Below are 24537 nucleotides of genomic sequence, written 5' to 3'. Positions count from 1 at the left end.
ATGCTGTGTCTCAAGTCCCTCTCCAGATCTCCTGGAGTCCCTTTAGGCACTGGAAGGTCTCTCTCAAGCCTCCTCTTTTCCAGACTCTTTTCCCCACCTCTCCCAGCCTGGCTATGATTCACAGATTTTATATTAACCCAATATTTGCTGTAATTAAAAAAAAAAAAAAAAATCCAGTTTGTCTCCAGTGCAGAATCTCAAAAAGAAAGTACTCCTAATGTCCTAATGTGAAATCAAAGCATATTTACATTGCTTTTAAGACTATTACAACAACATTAAAAAAAATCCCATAAGGCAAAACTTCCCATAAGACAATGCAAATAGTGGGGGAGAGATTTGAGACAGCCACAGTGATTAATTCCCAGCAGCACTATTTTCCTTATTATATTTACCATTAGGACTGTGTTTTCAAATTATAATTTTCAAGTAGAGTATCTTGGATGATAAGCTGATAATATAAAATTTTAAAATACAATTCAAGTAGTTTATTTCTAAAGCTATATATTCCTCTTAGCTTTCCATAGGGTTGGCAAAACTCTCTACAAACTTCTTAAGAGTCAATTAACAAATAATCATTGCTAGATAAAAGGAGAACAAACTAAATTTCTAAACATACTTAAATGCTATGTTGCTCAGCATCACAGAGCTGAAATTCAAGGTAAAAAAGAAAAAGTATCCAAAGGAGGACCACAGTTTGCTGTTCCTACCTTCCCATGCATTTTTCCTGTGTGCCAAAAATCACTGAAACTAGGAGCAAGGAACTCTGATGCCACAAAGATTTTTTTCTAACACATACTTTAATTCAAACAGTTGTTTGAAAATTTATTCACAACTTTTGGCTGAGAGTGTGCTAAAAATTGGGAATAAAACTTCACTGTTATTGTTATTATTATGAGTGAGTGACTCAAATATTTCATATAAGAAGAGATATTGAGAGTGACCACAGAAGAGTTGAGAGCCCAGAATGTGAGCAAGGCTTGGATGCGAGTTTCCTAACTGGGAATTTGATCCCAGTGCAGGACTGGCTTCATCTAACCCAAGTAACATTGTAAGGCATCATCTTCTCTCCAATTATTTATGGAGGGAAACCAACAATCCCAGAGTAAATCAAGAGTTTGCTCCAAAATGCACTCTTGGAGCATACTGAGCTGATTGAACCCAAGGGGACACAAACAACCACAGGAAATCCCAGCAAGGTTTTTCCCTTATTTAGGCTCTAAGTAGGATTCAGATGAGATGGAAGTGATTCCAAGCATCCAGCAGCAAAACGCCTCTAAGTGAAAGTACTGAATTTTAGAGAAATCCAAGCTGAAGTGGCAGCCAAAGCAAGCTTTTGATTTTTGAATCAGAAGCCTGAAAATTGTTTAACTTCCATTTTGGTACTGAAGAGATTTTACCATTTTCTGCCAAATTAGCAGTGTGCAGCTTCCAATAAATATTTATATTGGACTATGAAAGAAAGAAGTAATATTTGATAATTGAATATTGGCCAGTGGCACCAGGAAAGCAAGAAGAAAATTTTTCTTCTTAGATTTGAATATCCAAGGAGATATCCCTTGCAAAAAGATTTAAAAATCAACACTCAATGGCAGAGGGAAAATGCACAGATGGTCAAATGGAAACAGAAACAAACAAAACCAAAAAACCTTAGAAGAAGATGGATTAGATGGTTAGTCTTAGCTCACATCAGGTGAAATAAAACTCCAAAATAATGAAGTAAAAATTGTTAAAACATAATCAAATAAGCAAACCAAAAAAGTACAAAAGTTCACAGCAGGTTGTTTAAAACTTAACAAAATCTCATAGTTCATAATTTAGAAACTAATAACCAAAGAAACTAGTAGTTATGGGGAGGAAGGCTCATCTCTCTCAGTGGCAATTAACGTATTTTAATCCTTTTACAGCACTGGTATCAAACTACTCTTAGGCTAAAGGTATCAGTGGAGCTTCAGCTAGGCCAATTATTCTTTAGAGAAACATTTTTATCTGGAAAAAGTCAACCCTCCATTTAGTTATCCATTTATTTCCAAATGCATTTCAAGTTGTTCTGTAATCTGTATTAAATTACTTTTAGTGAAAATTGGGTCGACACAAGAAACACAGACATCTGAAGCCATCAGGTCTGCTTCCTTGCCACTGCAGTCAGTCAAGTGATAATCTAATTAATAATAATCTTAATATGATAATAGCTACACTCATAAATTTATCAAGCTTCCATCTTAGAAACAGCTCAGGAACTCAACCCCAATTAATCCTATATGAAGAAACTCACTCCAAAATGAACTCCAGGATCTGACAGGTTCCTTTCATTAGAGACACTTTAATGCCACACTGCTTGTATTTGTAGATAATTTAAATCCATTTCTTCTCATGACCCATGTGTCCTTCAGTTTCACTGTGTTCTTCTTCCACTCTTGTCCCTACTGTCCCTTTTTGGCTTTGTCATTTTTGTGAGGAGTCCTGACAGACTAAAGGCAGTACTTCAGTTCCTTCTAATGGCACACAGTATCATTTCTATCATCATTGCAGCAGCCCCATGAAACAATTCTGCTTTTGGAGTACAGATAATAAGAATTGCAGGTTTTTAGGACCACTTGCAGCTATGAGAAATACTCATGGAATCCCAGAATATCCTGGGATGGAATTCTAGGGATCACTGAGTGCAGCTCCTGGCCCTACACAGGACACCCCAACAATCCCACCATGTCCCCAGAGCTAAACAACTGCAAACATCTATCAACAGATGATTGCAAAGGCCACCAAGAAAAGCTACTGGAATTTCATGAGCAGACTTAAGGCAAAACATCTACCTGAGAGAAAAGCATTAAACAAGGATTTCAATGGTTAACAGACAGAGGAAATATTTTTTTCCAAAGCCTTGAAGTGTATGAAGAGCCAGAAGATGGGCACTGAGTAGCAATGCAGAGAATAGCTGTGATCAGTAGGGGATGCTGACAATACACCAAACACCTGGAAATAATTACCAGAACAATGACAAATTGATTGGATGCACCACTCCTGAGCAGTTCCCAAATGGAAGAAGTTAATAAAGCTACAGCCTAATTAATCCATTTCTTTCAGATTTCTCCTTTTGTTCTACATGTCCATGATTAAAAAGACAGAACAACTGATCCATGACATAATGGAAGTATTTTAGAGTGCTCTCCTTGTAATTAGAGCAAATGCATTGTTATGAAGCTATTATAAATTATAATAATATATAGATTGAAACTGAGTAGCAGATTCCACACAAAAGAGTGAGAATAATACTAAATGATAATATGATAAATTTGAACAACTTATAATTGTTAATAAGGTGTATTTAAATCATGTAAGCAGGTTTTAATCCTTTCAAAATGGATGTTGTCTTAAGAAACAAAAGCAAACCCTTCAGGATGCAAAGATCTGCAATTTTATCCCCCTTGGATGTGTCTGGAAATTCACCAAATAGAGTAGGATCACTCACTTTCCATGCTACTATATAGATGAACAGTCAAATTTTAGGAATGATGACCTTAATCTGGTCCTGGATGGTGGGTTTCTCACTGTCTATATTCCTCCTACCTTATTAATCACATTTATTATTTACCACATCTCTTAAAACATGGTATTTTGTTTACAGTATTTTAAAAACCATTCTCCATAATCGAATATGTTCATTTCAGTATTAACCTCTGATAACCTCCAATATTATCAGAATGTGGGTGGGAAATGTTTTGGAGACCACTGTAATCCTGCATACTTATTAAATACAAACATGCATTAAAAAGTCTATTCAGAATTCTAAAAGCCTTACACAAATGGCTGTTTAGTCTTCCTTTTCCTTTAAACCTTTTTCCTAAATCTTTACAACTGTGTCCCCTAAACTCATGTCCTCTTCCACTTGCAGCTGGGACTTTGTTCTCCATCTGTGAGAGGATGACCACTGTTCTCATCGTTTTAATGGATTTCAAGGCCAGAAAAGGCAATGTCTGATCAAGCCCAAACTTTTCCTGTCACATTTCAACTCCTGGAGCTGTCTCTCTCTGGAACTGATTGTACAGACAATCCAGTTCACTTGCACTTGACTCACTCTGCATTTGATATTTAGACAGAGCGATGGAAGATGAATCACTCTGAATTTTAAAGTACAATGGATGGATATCCTTAAATCTAGTAGGTATTTTAGATTCAATGTTCTCTCTTAGATCCAAGAACACACCACATCATTCACTTCATGGACCATTAAGATATGTAATTTTAATTAACCCAACTACTTCTTTCCTGAGGGTCTGAAAATAGCAAGAATACAGAACTTTTAGGTATTTAGCCAATATCTATGACAATGTAAGACAATTTATCCACTAATGTTATGTTTTAGAAAGAACTTTTTTAATTAATAGTTAGATTAATAGTGCATTTGGAACATCACTGATACACTTAAGTACAATAAAAACCCAATTAAATTTCAATTCAAAACTAAATTATTTGGGATGTGAGGATACATTAGCATCTCTAATCCCTCTTTGTCTGCAACTCAGTTACTCCAAGGATTAACATCCTTCAGGGACACACAAAACTGATCTGCCTTCACTGAACTGAAGAGCTCAGGGAACATCAACATGAACATTTGAGATGCTCAGCACTGTGTCTGGGAACACAAAACCACACTGGACCTCTTGAGATATCAATAAATACAGAGGCAAATTTCAAAACTCAAGCAAACTGAGTTATAATGTTGCTTTATTTGTATCCTTGTAAAGATCACACTGCTGAACTACAATGTTTGACAAAGCATGGAATCACAGAGAGGTTTGGGATGGAAGGGACATAAACCCCTTTTTGTTCCACCTCCTGCCATGGGCAGGGACACCTTCCCCTGTCCCAGGGCGCTCCAGGCCCCATCTTAACTTCTCCTTGGGCATTCCAGGGATCCAGGGGCAGCCACAGCTTCTCTGGGCACCCTGTGCCAGGGCTCCTCACCCTGAGAGAGAAAAATTTTTCCCCAATATCCCATCTACATCTACTCTAAACTAAAATCTCTTTCTCCCTTGTCCTATCAACAAGTACAAATTTTCCCACAACTCTTATGTTCATACTAAAAATTTGAAATCTCTAACTTAAAATAAGTATCTTCATCTTTACCCAAATGCTGCAAGTTTGCATCAAGAAGCACATTCAAAATAAGTAGAATAGTTCATCACCTAAACAAGAAACTGCAGTGGAAAATGTTAGGAAAAGCTGCTGTCTTTCTGGTGAACTGTGCATGGCACATTTATTAAAATCATTATTGTAAAAAAGGACTAAAAGGAATGGAACTGACAAAGAAAAATCTGTAAGTCCTAGTGATTAACATCTTGAGTTTAATAATTTAATGGGTTTCTGCAAAATAATTTATTAATTTAAATAGAATTGTCATTAATAAATTTAACATATCAGGTATAGAAGAGAACAACACTTGAAAAGCACTCAAAATTCATGGAAAAGGAAGCACACCAAGAAAACAACATTCAGCATTAGGCAAACAGATTCAACCATTCTGGATATTATTTTCATTCTGGGCCCTGAAGAGGCTCACAAAAACTGTAGAGGAAAGCAAGTTCAAGGGCAAATTCTATCTGTGCCCAAGGCACCGTGAACCAAGTTCAAAATCATAATTAGAATCAGTTCCATCACTCTCTATCATCACATGAAAAGAAAATCCCCAATAAAGAGTTTATTTGAAATTGATATTTTTTGAGATAAGCTTCAGTTCAAAGGGTTTATATTTTCCAGCAAGATGTGTTTTCATACCAAAATTTATCAAAAAATCCCAGTGATCTGTGAAAAAGAGGGAGCAGCAAGTTGATAATGTCAGCACGTGGGAAGCACTGTGAGGAGGGGGAAGGAGTGATGATGAGACTGATCAGTCTGGTGGATTTTCAGCTCCCTGTTAGCTTTGATGGTCATTTTTGTGTTTCTGCTAATTCATGCTTTTCCTTACACTAGATCCCACCTGAATGTCTTGAAGCAGTAAGAGAAAGAGGGAACACTGCTTAATCTAGGGAACAAACATGGCTAAAAGTAAAAAAAACCTTCCCACAACCCCAGCTGGAATTAGTAGGACAGGCATGTTAATGCTGGACAGCTGAGGGGTTTGCAGCCAGGAAAGAAAAATAACAGGAAACATTTAAATACAAAAATTTAGAAAGATACTCCTGTAGGAGAGAGAATGAGAAATGAGAAAAGCAGACATGGGAGAGTCATCAGCACAGGGAAAATCTACAGTATAGACTTACAATAAGAAAAAGATGATAAAAAAAGACAACATAAAATACAGAGAGCATCTGCAGGTTTACACAGAGAAACAGACTGAAAGTACAAAAACATTTTTAAAAAATTATTTCAATTCTTCTATTAGTTCACATAATCTGCACACACTGTTTATAATAACCTATATTTGAGATTTGATGCAGTTATTTTTCTTGCCATAAAACCAAAGATTCTAAAATCACGCTCAAAGCCTCAGCTTACATAAAGATTACTTTCCAAAATGGAGAACTATGTTTAAAAATTAATTTTTGATGACTAAAAAAAACAATTTTGACTTGGCAACATTTTAGTAACCTAAGAATTTATTGCCAGTTTCAATGGGAATTCACATACATGCAGTGACACCTATGTGTTAATACAAGAGCTCCTTTATATAACTGTACTCATTGCCTGAATGTTTAAAAACTGCAAGAGCTTCTGTGCAGAGATAATGAGATAACTGAGCCTCATGGTGTGAATTTACATTCCAGGGCAGAGATCAAAACACAAAACTAATCTATAGCCCTCCATCAACACCCAGAAAGGCAGATTGCTGTTGTGCACAGGAAAATGCACATAAACAAGACATGATTATCATTAGGTTTGTAATGAGAACAGAAAGAAATGATCACCAGCCTGAGCCTGTATAGGTAATAGAAAAAAATAAAAGATGGTTGAGTGTTAGGACTGTCCTTTATAAATACCTGGGCATGGCAGAAGGGAGGCTGAGGGGAATCAAGGCTGGAGAGGGCTCTGAGCAACCTGGGCTAGTGGAAGGTGTCCCTGCCATGGCAGAGTTGGAACTAAACGAGCTTTAAGGTCCCTTTCATCCCAAACCATTCCATGATTCCATGATGTCCATCCATTACTGGATGCAGAGCAAAACTCAGTCACAAAGGATGAGGAAAATGCTGAGGTACTGAATTCCTTCTTTGCCTCAGTCTCACACAGTAAGAGGAGCTGTCCTTCCGGTACCCAGCGCTCTGAGTTGAAGGGCAGAGATGGGAACAGAATGAAAGAATGAAGCCTCCAAAAGTGGTTCTACCCCTGTTGTTAATGAGTTTGTAGAATCCTTTTTTATTGGTTTTCAATGGCAGCAGCCAGGTTTCAGTTCTAGCTGGGCTTTGGTCATTGCCATATTCTCCCTGAATGACCTCCAAATGTCCCTGTAGCTTTCCTGAGCTGCCCATCCCTTGTCCCTTTTCATAAAAGTCACTGACACTCCTTTTTTACCCAAGTTCCACCCAAATTCTCTGTTCAGACAGGTAAGTGTTGAATAAATAAAATAAGGAGAGATTTAAAACCATAAAGTCCACCACAAACAGGTGAAAGGAAATAGAGGTGACGTTTTCTGAAGAAAAACATATTTCATTGCATACTGTAGAAATCACATAGTATGAACAGAGTTTAACAAGTGACTTATCTACAACTAAAACACCAAAAAAAAGAGCACAGATCTCAAAGTAAATTGAAACAATTATAGCTGAATGAAATTTGCAAACATCCAAAATCAAAATCAGTGGAGAACCTACAATTTTATTTTTAGTAGATATGAAAATAATTCCATCAGCTATACAGAACAGGCTCCTTTTCCCATGTTCATATATGAACAGCAGCTGAAATATCTCACAGATCTAAAGTCTAAAGAGAATTTGTCTCTGATAAAGGGATTAAAACAGAAAGAACAAGATAGCTGGAGATCAGAATGCTATAATTTGACACTTCTCAGAGGAAATCAGAGCCTGTTATTTGATTATAACATTTTATATTCCCTCACTCTGTAAAGTATTACTGGCCTTTGTAGTATGTGAAAAATGTACTTCAGAAAAAGACGTGTTCAAAATGGTAAATGGAAAGGCAATAAATTAAAGCCTTTTATATACTGACTAAGCATCTTTTAGGACTCAGATATTAGAAAGTATATTTCAAATTTTCATGCTGTCATTTTTAATACTTCTCTTATCGAATACCGCTTTCTAAAACCATATCCAAAATTAAAGCCCAATCTGTATGGGAGAAAGCAGCTTTTATACAACTTTTGAAGTTGGATGACTGCCATGGAAAATGCAGTCAAAAAATAAAGAACACAGAACAAAATGTACTGTAGGCAAATAGGAGGATTGAGCAGGGGGGGAAGGAAGACCCTTAGTGCCCCAAGGACTGCTTGTATCTTTCTCATTAAATGCCACTGGGTAAACACAGAATCATGGAATAATTTGGGTTGGAATTGACCTTACAGCTCATCTTTTTCCATCCCCTCCCATGGACAGGGGCACCTTCCACTAGACCAGGTTGCTCCAAGCTCCATCCAGCTTGGCCTCGAACGCTTCCATTGATAGGGCAGTGTCTTGGTTTAAGACCATTTATAAAGTTGGACGCTCCAAAAGAAGCCACCTCCGCTTAATTCCGACTAATCCCTTGCCACCAGTAAGGAAAGATTATGAGTAAATATAAGTGAAAAAATAACTGTTTACTGACAAATAGAGCAGCAACAGACAAAAAACAACTGTAAATAACTAGTAAATAACTGCTAGATACAAAACTACCCAATCTCACAAACCTCAGAGACAGAAAGAGAGACCCAAAATGTTGGAATGGGCCTTCCCAAAATGGCGCCCGCGTGGCTGAGGGACAAAGGGAAGATGGCGCCACACCCGTCCCTTCCAAAAGGGTGACTGCGGGTCCCAGGAACAAAGAGACAAGATGGCAGCAACCTATACCAAAAAGGCAGGAGCCCAAGAGTAATTTTAGAGGCAGATAAAAATTTTACAGCTTACAGGGGGGTCTGTACAGGCACATGGCAGCCTCCCCTCAGGACTACAGTAAATACAGTGCAACCCCAACGAGGGGGAGAGAAATGATGAAGAGGACTCCATCTTACCAGAAGGCTAATAATTACTTCATTATACTATATTTTTCTATATTATATTACACTATATTACATTAAATATAAACTGAATCTGCTAAGCACTTAACTGCACAGAATCTCCTGACTATCAGTCGACAGTCCTGACACACACACACTTGACCCTCATAGGCCAAGGAAACAAAACACCATCACTCTGGGTAAACAATCTCCATATTGCATTCTATTTTGGCACAACACAGGCACAGCAAATGAGATAAGAATTGTTTTGATCATTCTGTTCTCTGCTTCTTTCAGGTCCAGAGGTCCCACACAGGACCTTGCTGGCTTGTCTTGCTGCCCCAAGAGTTTGTAAAATTCACCTCTAAACAGTTTCTAATTGTGAAATGCATCTTTACCAGTGGCTACAGTCGCAAACCATTAACAAGCACCTCTGAAGAGAAGCTTCTGCCTTCACAAAAGCTGCCATGAAAGGAAGGACTTCTGCTCCCACAGCTTCTCTGGGCAACCTGTGCCAGGGCCTCACCACCCTCACAGGGAGGATTTTCTCCTCATTTCTAATCTAAACATGTCCTCGTTCAGTTTAATGCCATTCCCCCTTTTAACTGAGCAGAAATAATCCTGGTAGCATGGATCCAAACCCAAGATCCTCCTCCCACATTAGATGAATTACAGCAGTATTTACAGTTACATTCTAAACACAGAAAACATCACTTTTAAAAACTGAATTCAATTGCACAATTTACTCCACAGAATGAAATTTTATTGTAAAAGTTTGTTAGCCATTCTTTATTTTGTATGTGCATGTGTAATCACCACAAAGCCGTTCTTGCAATTTTCCAGCTAGTTTTTGAAAGACTGAAAATTCACTGTTCAGTGACAGAAGCATAAAGCAATGACCAAATCTTAAGCTCATCTCCTAGACTCGTTATCCCTTCAGTATGCCACTTCCCAATTTAAGCATCCCAGACAAAGCCTCTGTACCATCCTGATCTCCCACCAGTTTCCCTATCCTTCATCAGACAGCTGGTGAAACTCTCAGTTCCTTTGCCCAGCTCAAAACTTCCATCACTGACCTACACAGTCATCTGAGATCACACCTGTGCCAGGCAAAAAGGAATTTCCTTCCAAATACTTTTGATCTGACAGACTAAAATAACTGATTTTCCCATTCAAAGATGACTCAAACCTTTCCTTTTTTATTTCCTCCTTTTTTATTTCCTCCTTTTTTTTCTTTTTTTTTTTTTTTATGCTGAAGAAAAAAAAATTCCAGCTCAAAATTTCTGCCTAATGAATCAACAGTGATTTCATTTCCAGCACTCAGCTGGGACTCAGAGGAAGTTTCAGTAACACATAGATCAGAACAGCTTCAAAGAGAGAGGTCGAGATGCTCACCCTGTGGTGCTTTGTAGCTTCACAGAACCATTCTGAGGGGTCAGGGACTTCAGCTCCAATCTCCACATTGAATTACGCACAGAGGGGACACAAATACAAATTTCATGCATGGAGGAAATCTCCTTGCAGAACGTTGCTCATGGTTAGCTCAAAACTTAATTGAAAAGGCTGTACATTAAATGCTGCTGAGGATTACTCAGTGTGGATTAAGCCTATCCAGTTTGGGAATTACTGCTGGAAGACAGAACGAGGCAAGATAACAGCCCATGGTAACCATCCCAGTTTGTAAGATCTTTTTGCTTGTAATAATTTTCTTAATTTAAATCCTAGTGAAGCTATTCTCCAAATTTGACCTGAATCCAGAAATTTCATGCATACTAATGGGTGGTGGAGTTAAATATTTACTGCAAAACATGGCCTAGTTACAGTCCTTTGATAGTGATTTTTTTTTTCTTTTAACTGTGCTGAATTTCTGTAATACTTTCTCAAATAAAACCTTTCCTAACAGAAATATTTATTCTAAAAGAACAAGCAGTAATTTTAAGATTTGATTTTAATGCTCAAATGAAATATTTCTGGAGGAAACACTACTTCCCTATCTTTTAGTTTCTGAGCATTTTATTTTTGACAACTGTCAGAAGTTGGCATGTTAAAGAAATTTTATTCTGATTTCATCCTGATATAAAGCTGCAATAGTATAAAATCTTCCAGAAAGACAATGTAAATAAATATAGGATAAGAAAATTGCCAAATGCATTAATTTATATTACTTTTCAAACTTATATCACTGCTTTTGCAAAATCTGTCACAAACTGGCATGTTCAGGCAATATATCAAAACCAACTACCCTTTATAACAAACATACCCAAGAGATGAAAGTCACTTTAATAAATTTAAACTAACATGAGCTTAAACAAAACACTGAAAAGTGAAATGAATATCAGAAGAACTCCAGCCAAGACTAAACAGAAATAAATCTTTTGGAAATAGTGCAGAGAACACAGAAGAAGTGAAGATCCTTGGACAGCCAGCTGGCTTTACCAAGAACTAGTATCATCAGCAGTTCTCCCCAAAAGCTTAAATCCAATGTGTAAAGAAAGTCATAAAATGATGGAATGGTTTGGGTTGGAAGGGACCTTAAAAGACTGTCTAGTTCCAACCCCCCTGCCATGCCCTGTATGTGTTTCATTTTTTCTTCTCTTTTAGTTTTCTTCTTAAAGATCAATCCTGATCAGGAACAGAATGGAGGAGGACAAGACATTAGTGCTGTTGGGTTTGTTTCACAGAAATATAAAACAGTTTGAGTTAGAAGGGATTTTGAAGGTTACCTAGTCCACCCCTTGCAATGAGCAAGGTCATCTTAACTACACAAGGTTGTTCACAGCCCCATCCAACCTGACCTTGAATATTTCCAGTGATGCAGTGAGCACTGTTGTCATATATAACACAAGAGTTCCATTGTCATTACATTGCAAGGGTTCTATATTGCTGGAATTTTTTACCTCCTTGATGTTTCTTGTAGGCAGCTCCTCCAGGCACTGACTCTTGTCCTCACAGCAGCCAAGTGACTCCAGATCCCCTCAACCAACCAACCCACTCTTTTATAACACTTTTATGATTGGCTACAGCTGTGGCTTGTTAAAATCACGCCTGCTCCTGATCCTTAATAATTGGCTCAGCTGCAACTCTTTAGGGGGTAAGATTACTTTCTATACTGCCTTTATTTACTCATGTTCTATCCCCCTACAAAGCATGACCTCTTTGGGCAGACAGTTCCAGTGTCTCACAGAATCATAGAACATGAGTGTTGAGAGGTTGACGTGTGGTCAGCCATAAATATAAAGTATATACATGTACATTATATATGTATTATATACATCAGCTGTGTATGTGTGCTTGTATAGTGGGTATTTTTGCCCCCGACAAAGGAAAGGAATGATGAGGAGGACTCCATCTTATCAGAAGGGTAATTAATTACTTTATTATACTATATTATTCTATACTACGTTACATCTAAATTATTCTATATTACATTACATCTAAACTGAATCTGCCAAGCATTCCACTGCACAACATCTCATGACTGTCAGCCCACAGTCCCAACACACACCTGGATTCCATTGGTCAGTGAATCAAAACACTCACACCAGAGTCCAATTATCAATTTCCTTCAGGTGAACAATCTTCCACAATGCATTCCACTTATGAACAAACACAGAAGCAGTAAATGAGATAAGAATTGTTTTTTCTTTCTCTGAGGTTCAGAGAATGTGAAGCCCAAAAATATTCTTGGGAAGAATTGTGCCTTGATTTCCTCTGTGAAGAGAAATCTGGCGACATGCTTGTGTGCACGTACTGGAAATACAGCATCAGTCTCGTTCCTGCTTCAAACTGGGGCCACGGAGCTGCAGCAGCCTCACTCCTGGTTTTGGGAACCCCTGACCCTACTTTCCTGCATAGCAACTCTTGGAGATGCTCTACAACATCTGCTTTTTCCTCATAAGTGTTTTAAATCATTTCAGAGTAGGAATTTTGATGTCTTTCTGCAGCTCAATTCTCAGACAGCTGAAAGATAATTAATGGATGGAAAAGAGTCTGAAAGAGCCAGCATTAGCATGGAATGGTACTTAGGGGCCCAGATTTCCCAAGAGGAGCATTGCAAACATGAATAACAATTGAAGTCACTTCCCTACATAACAAGCAATTCAAAATAGAAAAGAAAAAATTTTTATTAACAAGGTAAGAGTTTTCAGGCCATGGCTCCAGTGATTTGCTGAATAGAAAACTTCAAATCTTTGTGCTAAAAGCTTTCAGCCCAGGCATGAGCCACCAGCCAGACAAAAAGCAACTTGCAGGGCACCTCATGACAGGTATTATTGGAAAAAAGAGAATATGTTTATTGTACACAGGTTCTTTCAGAAGTGCAGACAAGATTCATTCTCCCATCAAGCAGGACTGCCCACATTCCCCACTTCACCTTTCAGGATGAATAGAAGAATTCAAGTTTGTCTAAAAAACCTGGTTTTCAGTAATTTCTTTCCACAGACACTTTTTCCTGTATCAAGAACTAGAACATGCTAACTGGTGTAAGCAAAAAGAAGTTCTCATATACTTCAGTGAAAAGGTTATAAATAAGAATAAGGAGAGCATTTATTTAAATTAAAAGATCAGGGGGTTTTTTTTTGGTCTAAAAAACCAGGTTATCTAGATTCTAGATTATCTAGATTTCTCTAGAAACCATCTTTCATAGAATTTAGTTCTAGTTTTAAAATTTCATTCAGAAAAATTTCAAAACTAGATGGTTAAAGGCATTAGAGCACTAAAAGTATGACTTTTAGTGTGTTCTGTCAGAGAGGAAAAAAAAAGCCAAAAAAGTTAAAGTCACTTTCATGTCTCAGAGATGTTCATCCACAATGTCAAGATAGTCACAGAGTACACAGATCACATTCTTTTTCACAATATCCATAAATCTGCATGAACAAAAAATTAAGTCTACCTCAACTTTACCCTGTCTTCAAACACAAAAAACATCAATAGGTATTTTCTGTCCCTTGATGAATTTCATATTATGGCGTGAAATTTTATCTACCATGCTTGAAAAGCAAAAAAAATTTAAAACACAACAACCAGCAGCTGGACTGCATCATGTTTCTAACGCAAGTTTCAGCTACATGCTAGAAAACTTCCAGGAAAATTACATTAAATCAGCCAGTCACCAGCACATACCCACAGACAGACAATGCCAAAGCCATTTACCAGATAGAATAAATTTACACGAGTATAGCCCATTTGCTTGTGTTGCTTCTGCAGCATCCCAGACTGTGTCCTAACACATTAAATCAAACCAGAGCCCAGTGGAACTGCAGTTTGTGAAAGATTTTTGTGTCAATCATGGCCTGAATTTCTCCTCCACAGGGAATTTCCTTGCTCTCTACTGATCAATAAAAGACCAGTTGCATTTAGACACCTATGCATATGTAATTACAACATATGCTGTATTTTAATTCCTCTGAGTTCATCTTCACTTCCCTGCACTTTTCAGGGTTTGTAGTTTCACTCTTTATGGTCATGGAATCATGGAATGGTTTGGGTTGGAAGGGACCTTACAGATCATCTGGTTCCAACACCTGTCTGCTTTTCCTTGATTTATATTCCTTAATATAAAAAGGCATGAATGATAAACCTCCACATTTCCCAGGTTTTCTTTGTCCCCCATCCAGGAGATCTTTTACACAACTCTCACAGTATCAGAATAAACACCCACACAGCAAAGAATTTAATGGCCCAGCAACTGGATAATCTCACTTAGGTGGTTTTGAAGTGTAAGTGTTCCTATTATGGAATCATTATGGGATACAGGGATGAACTTTAGGCATCATTTCTTTTGTGTTGGGAAGGATGAAAGTCTGACAAGAATGTCTCACAGATATGTATGCTTGGCAGAAAAATTTTTGAATGTAGAGTCTGATGAAGGAATAGAGATGGAAGCAAGTTTTGATATAGAAGAAAAGAATTGCTGAGCCAGTCTCACTGGGTAACCAAGGAGGCAAAGGGTGTGTTAGTTAGCAGGGGTTTTTATGGCTTAGAGCAAAGGATAAACCCACCCCAAACAAGAAGATGTTTTTGCCAAACAGAAAGAAAGCACAGGCAAACAAGGCAGCAAATGTGGCAAGTAGAAAAAAGGTCTCAGAATTCTCCACTGCAAGAAAACTGAAAAACAACTTCTAGCTTAAACTGTAATGCACTGACTTTAGTGATTGGAGAACAGTGACATGAATATGGTAATTACAGTAGTTATGTTAGGCTAGAGATAAAAGTTAAAGTATAGATTGGTTCTACTGTATGAAGATGCTCAGCAAAGAAAAGTCTATAATGCATTGTAACCTAAACTCAGGGTCTCCAGGGCTGCCTGCAGCTGGAGCTGACAGCTGTGGGCACAGCTCTGTCACACACAGCCCTGGACTGCTGTGACACCTTGGATACAATAAACTGCATTTTTGAAAGCCCCTGCAGTCCCACATCCCTCATTTAGGTTCTTACATTTTGGTTTTTGCTCTTTGAGTTTTTAGAACCGGTTTCATAAATCAAACCAGTTTATCACCAAAGTTTTCTACAGCCAACAGAAATTATCCTTCCACACTACAGAAGGAACGAGAACCTCAACACCATGGACATTCTCATTCATTGCAAAGCATTTTGCACTGATACAGAGCATTTTTTCCACACCCATCAATGCAAAGCAGGTGTCCCTGGAGTGAATTGCTGCCTTTAGTAGGACACAACACTACCCAGTGAGGCAGGGCAGGAAATGAGGAGAACACCAAGAGCCAGCTGTAAGTGCCGCAGACATTTTTAGGTTGACGATGTAATTATCCCAGCTGGAACCCTGCCAGGAAATCAGCCAGGAAAACACAGCCTCAGTTCATTAATCCAGCTCTTTATGCCACCCAGCTAAACATATCATTTCACATCACACCAGGGCTGCTCTCATTTACACGGCTTGTGGGTGCTAATAATGGTGTGTGGTGTCTCCTGCTCTCCTCATTATGGGATCGTGTTGAACAGGCCCCAAAAAAAGCTGCTCCACTTTTCTGACAGGCTTTTTTCCCAGCCTGGAGTGTTGACAAGAGATGAATGTGTGTGTCATTCTGTGTAATTCTGTTTAAGATCTTTTTCCTCCTCTCTGCTTCTTCATTGTTGTTTGGGTTGGTTTTTTCTAAATATAAGTTAAGAGAAGTAAAAGTCTTTTTGTCATGTAAAAAGACAGAAATTCAGTCTAGATAAAGAGTGTGCAAGTTTAGCTTGATGTCTCTAACTCAGGAGAAGGCTCCCGAGGAGAAGCTGAGTCAGCATCAACAACCAAAAGGAAAATGTTAATAAATTCAGAGAGCACATGGGCACTCATGTCACCACTGAAGATGCTGAACTACAACTTGACATGACACAAAATAAGTCATGTAAGCAACAGAAACTAAAGTAGTTGAGAAGTGAAAATTAATGCCAGAACAGCCAGCATCAGCATTAAAAATCTAAAAAAAACCCACCCAACCAAAACCATCACAACAACAAACACCCAGCAGAAAAAATAACCAATAAAACCCCACTAGACTACTGGAATATCATTGTACATAGAGCATACAGCAAATACTTAACTTATTCTGATGTACTGACAATTGAATGTTTAAGAAAACCCAAACCACACAGAACATGAAAACAGAGTGGAGAGGAGGAAAAAATACCCTCAGGAGAGAAGAGACTGGAGTATTCACTAATCAGTGCTTATATACACAAAATTTAACCCTGCATTCTCTTATGATCACTTCAGTCCAATTTTTGCAAGATAAAAAAAAAACCATAGTATGAGTTCTGGGGTAGTAACTCACTGATTATCAGTATTTTACACCAAAATCCTTTAGACTCCTTTTAAAATCTCAGTTGAAGATCTCTCAGTCTTTTTCTAAAACCCAGTGCTGATGATACTGGCAGATGGTATCTTTAGATGTAGGAGTTACAACAGAATAAACCTGAAAGGTACTTAATTCTGCTGCAATAAAAATAATTACAAAGTCAATAAAACTGAAACATTTTGTTATATGCCTATACATAGGCATTTATTGAAAACATATTTTTCCCCTACCACACAGGTAAATTTGGAAGCACCTCATACCCATTTTATCTTTCAAAAAAAAATTGTCAGACCTTGTGAGTATCCATTTATCGCCAACACCCAGAAAATAATTGTCTTAATATTGTTATTATACTTGTATTTTTAGGCTTTGATACTATTTTTTTATATATTTGAAATCACAAGTACATCTATACTGCTCTTTTATCTGGTTGATAATTGTTAGATTGTTCAGAAATATACGTACCATAATCCTAGTGCTACATTTGCAGGCTTTAAACCACTGCTCAGATTCAGCCAAGTGAAAAAAATCACATCATTTTCATCGATCACACAGCAGAATAAAAACCAGGCTGAAAATGGAACAGTAAGCTTTGGCACTGGGCAAAGCTCTACTCCCATCAAGCATTTTTTCCTGTTGGGACCCTGAGAATTTCAGACTTTCTGTGCTGCCACGCTCTGAACCCCAAGAGAACACTGCATTGACCTGAGGCTGTGGAGAAGCTTCCAAAATGGAATGATGGAACTGGGATTGTGGGTGTGGAGCTTGAATAGAAGTGTGTAATATCACATGGTGGGAAACTTAGAGTTTAAGTTTTTAGAATATAGCAATATATATAAAGCAAGATGGAGGTTGTAGGGCAGAGGCTGGTCCTTCTTCTTTAGGTACTTCTTCACCTTCTTCTTCACCTTCTTCTCCATGGGTTTGGGTGGTTTTGTGAAATTGGATAAAACAGTCCACACTGCAGGCATGGGTGGTTGGTTATTGGGAAAAAAGTAAAAATAATTTAGGTATCATTTCTTAATTGGACAGTTTATCCTTGAAAGACCTTGTAGAGAGAGAGAGATGGGGCTCCATTTTTACCTTGTTAATGAAGTGCTGTGGAACTCACACTCTGTGAGACTGTGACATAGATAAGAACTAATAAAGATCTGAGTCCCAACAAGAAACACCATCTCACACATTTAATCCCAACCCTGGCAGAAAAGAAGAAAAAAAATCCACATTTTCCCACATACCTTGTTTTCGAACATCATCTACAGCAGCAACCAACTCCTCCTTGAGATCCTGGCTCTCTTTAGCAATTTGGTCTCCTTTTTCCAAGAAGTTCTGAGTGGCCTGCTCCACTGAGGCAGCCAGAACATGAGCTTTCTTCGAGCGCCCTTTCTTCTTGCCAGACGGTCCCTTATTGCTCGTGTTCACCAGCGTCGTTACCTTTGGGCAGGAAAAACAAGCTTTTGTCAGTTTGAACAATTCTCTATTTATAGGAACACCTAATTCAATCTTCACACTATTTTCTGTGCCCTGGCAGGGATGTAGTGGCCACATGTTTTGAATAGATAAAATTGGAAGTATAAAATCCAGCGGCACGTCCCCCAAAAGAGGGTTTTCCTTTTAACCTCTCCTCAGTCTGGGCTAAGCAAATCAAAGCCAAGCAGCAAAAAGAAAAAGATAAGAACCAGGCATGGCAGGGCTGTGCTGCCAAAGCATCGTTTTTGTTACTTGTTTTCATTTTTTAAAAATGAAGACACTGATAAAATGGAATCTGAACACACAAGGGTCAGAAACCACTCAAGAAGCAATTGTCCCTTGAGATAATGTACTGGCAGTGACATGCAAGTGGTGACAAAAACATTGTGGCCATTTTCCAGACATGAAAGGTACAAAGAGCTCCCCCTGCAAAGATTACACAGGTTAAAACTCTTTGCCTTAGTGCTGTTTCACTGTATTCCTAATATTTTGTTATAAAACCACAGCAGGCAGCGAAATGATCCTACCAGTATTTAAACAGAGGGAAACTGCTTCCATGTTTGCAGAATCTCCTGAAGGAATTCTTTATTGAGCTGTCAATAAACTGATTAGAAGGCTTAAAATCACAGCCCAGTGTGTACATCCCACAGCTGAGTGCTGGGCAAAGAGGGAATCCTGCATCACTCCAGCAGTACCAGGCTGCTGCAGTGTAAAACTGGAATACTGAATTTGGTATCATCAGGTGTTAAATGCACAAAAAAAATGAGCAGGGATGCAGTTCTCCCTAACCAGGATACAAACCAGGGCACCTGTAGTGTTGTATCAGTGTTCTAAGCCACAAATTCGCTGTAGGAAAATAAATGCCTTTGTAATAAAGACATTTCACTAAAAACCAAAAGATTCTAAAACAAGTATGAAAATTAACTGTCCTCTCATCCCTGTTACCAGAAGATTGACAAGGTCTGTGATACAGTTTTGACTAAAAAGCCTCTTTGCGTTACTTTATTTTCTTTCAGCCAGTTTTTTTTTTTTTTTTTTTCCAAATCACATCCTAAAACTACAGACTGTGGAAGAATAAATATGTGTACCTACATCTCTATATATAATCAGGGCTTGAAAATACCATATACATGGATGTATTGGGAGAAAAAAAAAGTAATCCAGGGTCTCCTTTCAGGAAGGAGTCTGCTTGGCGACTGGAATGCAACATTCATCCATCATATGGTTTGGGGTTTTTTCCCACTGTTTAAATCTACAAATAATATTTTCTTTATTAGCTTTCCCTTGCAAATACTCCTCATGAAATTTCCTGAAGATCCTTTCATAGTTGATCATTGTCATTGGCATCTAGCTCGGGACACCTACAGAAATGCAAGTAATTCTAACCCACCACCAAACCATAAGAAAAGTTTATCAGAACTTCCCAATGTGGAAATAATTATAAATTGAGACAAAATATTTAGTAATATTTTCCTTAGGGCCTTTTTGAAATAAAAGAACTGCTTTTTGTTATGCCGGTTAATATGCAGAAATAGATAAAAATCACTTAAATTGTCTGCAAGTGCTCAAAATCTTCTCAGTTTATAACTTCTGTGTAGAGCAGATGAACATGTGCAGGTCCTAGGCATGAAGAGGATCCAGCACTGGAACTTTTGCTAATGCTCTCAGCTGCTGAGCCCACAACTAACACAGTCCATAGCAAAATCCAAATTACCACAGAAGATGAAGACTTTTTATACCACTTCTCATAACCCACATGTAGAATACAGCATTCCCAAAGTCAATCCTCTTTTTCAAAAGGAAATACTGGTGCATTCTGTTTGAGCCCACTTCATAAATGTTTTGCTGCCCTTTTTTTTTTCTTATCTGTTTTGTTTCTACCATTAAAAAATAAGTTTCCATCATGTCAAAAGGTGGGACTCAAATATAATCATGGAAGAGCGCCAGCTAGAGAACACAAGATCATAAACAGTGCTAGAGACTTTGTTTGGCTCTGTGATTTGTAAACTTGAAGCAAAGGCTTTAAAATTTTAAACAAAATCTACTGTCATGAAATATAAAAAAAAAAAAAAAAGAAGCAACATCTTACTACCCTCTGATCAACAGCATCCAGATGAGACAAGGAGAGAAATCTCCATGTGGGGCTAGGATGTTCCCCTGGAAAATTAATTTCTGGATTCCAGTCCCCGCACCAACAGGTTGGGTTCTGGGTAATACAGAGATCTCATAGGAAGAAAGCAACTCATAAAAACTGGAATATTGCCATTTTACCCACCTTGTGTCAGCTTCTTTAAATTACATTAAATTGCAAGTTAACAGGCTAAAATACCAATCTCTTCCAAAATTAGAATTCCTGTTTCACAAAGTCAGCTGTACTGGGACAGAGCAAAGGGGAAGGAAGGCTTCTGATACCAGTGACAGAAAAATCCATGGCATCCAAGCTTCCTTCCTATTTTTAAAAATCCAATAACCTATGAATTTATATAAATTGCATGAAAAAAATGAAGCAAAAATAATAATAACCTTTTATCTTATTAAAATAGCTTGGTTTTTCAGCAGGGCTTTCAAGCTAACTGGTTTATTTTAAATATCTTGCCCCACCTAAAGTGGTACAAAGGAAAGAATGTCTCTGTCAGCTTCTGTTACTAATTAATGCAGAAGTCACCCAAAATTCTGTACAATTATCAAATATATCACTTGATAATTACCATAAGCTCATTTGGCAGCCTTGTAATGATCCTGGCTTTGTGATCACACTAGGGAACCTTGCTCTCTTATTTTATTAAAGAAGCTTCACACAGTCCTAGCACAGATCTCTGCTGGAATTAACAGAACTTCACTAATTAATAGTTCAGCCCCATCCTGAATTAAGTCCTCCTTACCCAGCCCCAGCAGCACAGAAGGAAGGTGAAGATGTCTTTGCTAAAAGCAGAAAATTCTATTAGCATGGATTTCCCCGTGGCAGAGGTCAGGTGTGGGCAGGGAATGGCAGAAGTGAAAGGGGACAGAGCTGGATCACACACTCATCAAACAATCCCCTGTCAGCAGCTCCAGCTCACACAAGGACATTCCTGGCTCTCTGAATTCAACTGGCTTCCCTACAGATTTCTGAAAGGGGTGGGCCATGAGTTTCAGAGTTGGAATTCTGCCCCTCTGCCTTCTCTTTGCTCAGTATCTGCTCAAAATGCATGAGTTACCCAAGACTTTCCATAACCGCGTTAAAGACAAGCACATATTGACAACTCTTGAGGCAAATATTATAGACCTTTTTTTTCTCCCTTTTTTAAAATTTTTAATTATCTTGCTAACCCTTATGGTTTCTCTCTGGTCCCATCCCACAGGACAGATGCCTTGGTGTTGTGTTTTCAGCACAGATTGGGTGAAGAAAGGATTGAGAGCAGCCCTTTGGAGAAAGGCTCGAGGACACTGGAGGCATATGGCACAGGGACTGGACCAGGTGAACTTTAAAGGTCTCTTCCAGCACAAATCATTTGATGATTCTGTGATTCTACACATTTAAATATCAATGACAGAGGCTGTTGGGAGTTTTTCCGAGAGTGGACAGCATTTATACATTTCCTTGTTTTTTAATAAAGCAAAGCAGGCAAATCAAATACAGCTCTGCAAACATGAAAACAATTCAGACAAATACTTGGCTCTGCTTGCGGCAGTTGCAGTCAATGTAAAAGAGTTTCTCTGAAGGATAACTAATTATTTACAAAAAAAAAAATTAAAATTCACTATTTCCCCCTATGCCCCTTTTTTCAAGTAAGTATTATTTGTTCTTCCTAGTGGCATTTTTTGGATGTGAACAGCTACGAGTTACTTCTCTCCTCTCATGCACTCGTAGGTCACCAAGGTGCTGGAAACACTCAATGACCTGAGCAAAGACAGCCCTGACATTTCAGTGGAATGCCTTTTTCTTTTCTGGGTATCAGCTGCCCTTCCACTCCACTGCACCCTCTCACTGGCTGTACAACAGTCACCCCCTGAGCACTCAAAATCCTGCTGCTTCCAAAAGAGGTTTGTTGCATCAAAGGAAAAAAAAACATAAATCATTACAACTGTCTGAAAACACAAAACCTCTTTTTCCAAACCGTCTCATGGTTGTGTTTGCTTTTTTTTTTTGTTGTTTGTTTGTTCGTTGTTTCTGGCAGAAAAGACCTTTCAGAACACCTGGAGAGAGAAGCAGATTGTGTTGGGGGTTACATGGGAAGATCTAATTTGATTCCCTGCTCCACACGAGGTGGAGAACAGACCTGAGCGCTGTGTTTGTGACCTTCCCTTGGACCATCCAGCAGCACAGCAAACAGGGATGGGATTCTGCCACACAAATTCCTGGCTCTGCACACCAAAGACTTAAGTTATGGTGTGGCTCTCTGCAGCAGCTCATTAGCTGATCCCACTCCAACTGCAAGGTGTTATTGAGCAAAGTACAGGAGAAAATGCTTTCAACAACTACTTTTCATTCGCATACAAAACAGAAAACAGCTAAATTGGATTTTTTCCATATTTCTGCAGAGAAGAAGATAACTTGCTGGGGTTTTTTCCCATATTTGTGCTTATTTTCTAGTGCCACACAAAAAGAAGGGTATTTTTTCCCTATTACACCAATATGTGTGAACACAGATGTTCTGCTGAGCACGATTCAGTCTGTAACATAACTCCATTTTTTGATAATAACTGTTCTTCAATTTTCCCTATCAACTTGAGTAATTTGCCACTGTCCTTACCCCATAAATCATAACAGCTTACATAATTAACTCTTGTAATTATCTCCGCACGATTAGCACCAGCTGTCTACCTAATTCATAGAACTCAAATTCTCTTTCTATTCCGTGTGGATACTTGGATTCTCATTGATGAGCAGAACTTTGCCCATCCACGCTGAATTCCAGCGGTTTAACCCAGCTTTTTGCACTCCTTCCAGCTCCCCTCAGTGTTTGCAAACACCTGGGGGTGAGAGGCATTCAGGAATCAGCAGGCTTCTCTCCCTAATGCAGAAATTATTGGCTGGGGTGCTACAAAACGCCAGTGCCACACCTCCCTTTTGGCTGGGAAGCACCCAGATAACTGAGGCAACACTGATTACAGCCAGGATGTTTTATATTTTAATCCTCAGTGTAGCTCGAGCGCAGCGAGCAGCCCTGATTCACATTTCTGCTGCCAAACACTGATTCCTGAGCAAATCTGCATATTTATATTCTGCCCACATGATGCACCTTTAGGATGTAATTTGGAGATAGCAACACCATTGCTGCTAATTTTTATTTTTCTTATCAGTGCTCCCACCAAGGGAAGAGGTTTACATCCTGGCTAATGTGATTGAATATTATGTAAGGCACTTTTAAAGTTCTTCAGCAAGTATTAATTCTCAGTGGGATTTCTGACTACTTGTTATGCTATCAAAAAGAATAAAAAATAAATAAACCACCTCACACTTACTTTCCTCCTACAAATCTTCACGAAAAACCATCAAAAATGTCTACAACAGACACACAAGCCTGAAATATGTTTTCACAAAACATATTGTTAAGAAAAAGAAGACTACAAAAACAGAATTAAATGAAGAATCATGGTTATGTTCCTCCTACAAATCTTGATGAAAAATGAAGGCACCAAAACCTGCAGCAGGTTTTCACTGACTCTCCCATAACTGAAACAAGAATCAATTTAAATTAAGCTAATAAAATGTCTCCCATAATACAATTTGTCTCTAATTTGTAATAAATTAGATGCAAAGGTTATTAAATTCTCCTTCTGTGACAAATTTCTCCTGTTAATTGGCACTAAAGAACTGTGATGCTATTTAGAAGCCAAATACGAATTCCAGGAATTACCTGGTAGACAGGAAAATCAGATTATGCTAATATTCCAGTCATGAAGGACAGAAGATTTCCATTCCTCAGGTTTCCCAAGGATTCACTTGCTCCTTACATTACCTTGAGGTTCCTCACACCATCCCATTGTCAACTGGTAATTCCAGGAGTTCACCATCTCTTGGAACGGGCAGCACAAGCAGCAACATCCATTACTGTCCCCTCTCTGTGCTGGCAGGATTGCAGAACCTCACTTTTAAGAACTAAATAACCCCATTCCTGAGCACGTGTTTCCAGTATCTTGTTAGGA

At 38.3% G+C, this 24537-nt stretch overlaps 1 protein-coding gene across 3 annotated transcripts in view; it reads right to left on the bottom strand.

Annotated features, from left to right (window-relative positions):
• Positions 1-24537, bottom strand: part of CTNNA2 (catenin alpha 2) — a 481291-nt gene that overhangs the window by 361684 nt on the left and 95070 nt on the right. For all 3 annotated transcript variants that reach the window (XM_063157887.1, XM_063157886.1, XM_063157888.1), the window contains exon 3: positions 18177-18372. In XM_063157887.1, coding sequence (XP_063013957.1) covers positions 18177-18372 — 196 coding nt within the window. The remainder of the gene's footprint in view (positions 1-18176; positions 18373-24537) is intronic.

The sequence above is a fragment of the Melospiza melodia genome, chromosome 5 (genome assembly GCF_035770615.1).
Source record: "Melospiza melodia melodia isolate bMelMel2 chromosome 5, bMelMel2.pri, whole genome shotgun sequence".
In the NCBI taxonomy this organism is placed as follows: Eukaryota; Metazoa; Chordata; class Aves; order Passeriformes; family Passerellidae; genus Melospiza; species Melospiza melodia.
The sequence above is the reverse complement of the archived record's forward strand: the minus strand, read 5'-3'. Positions and strand labels throughout refer to the sequence as shown.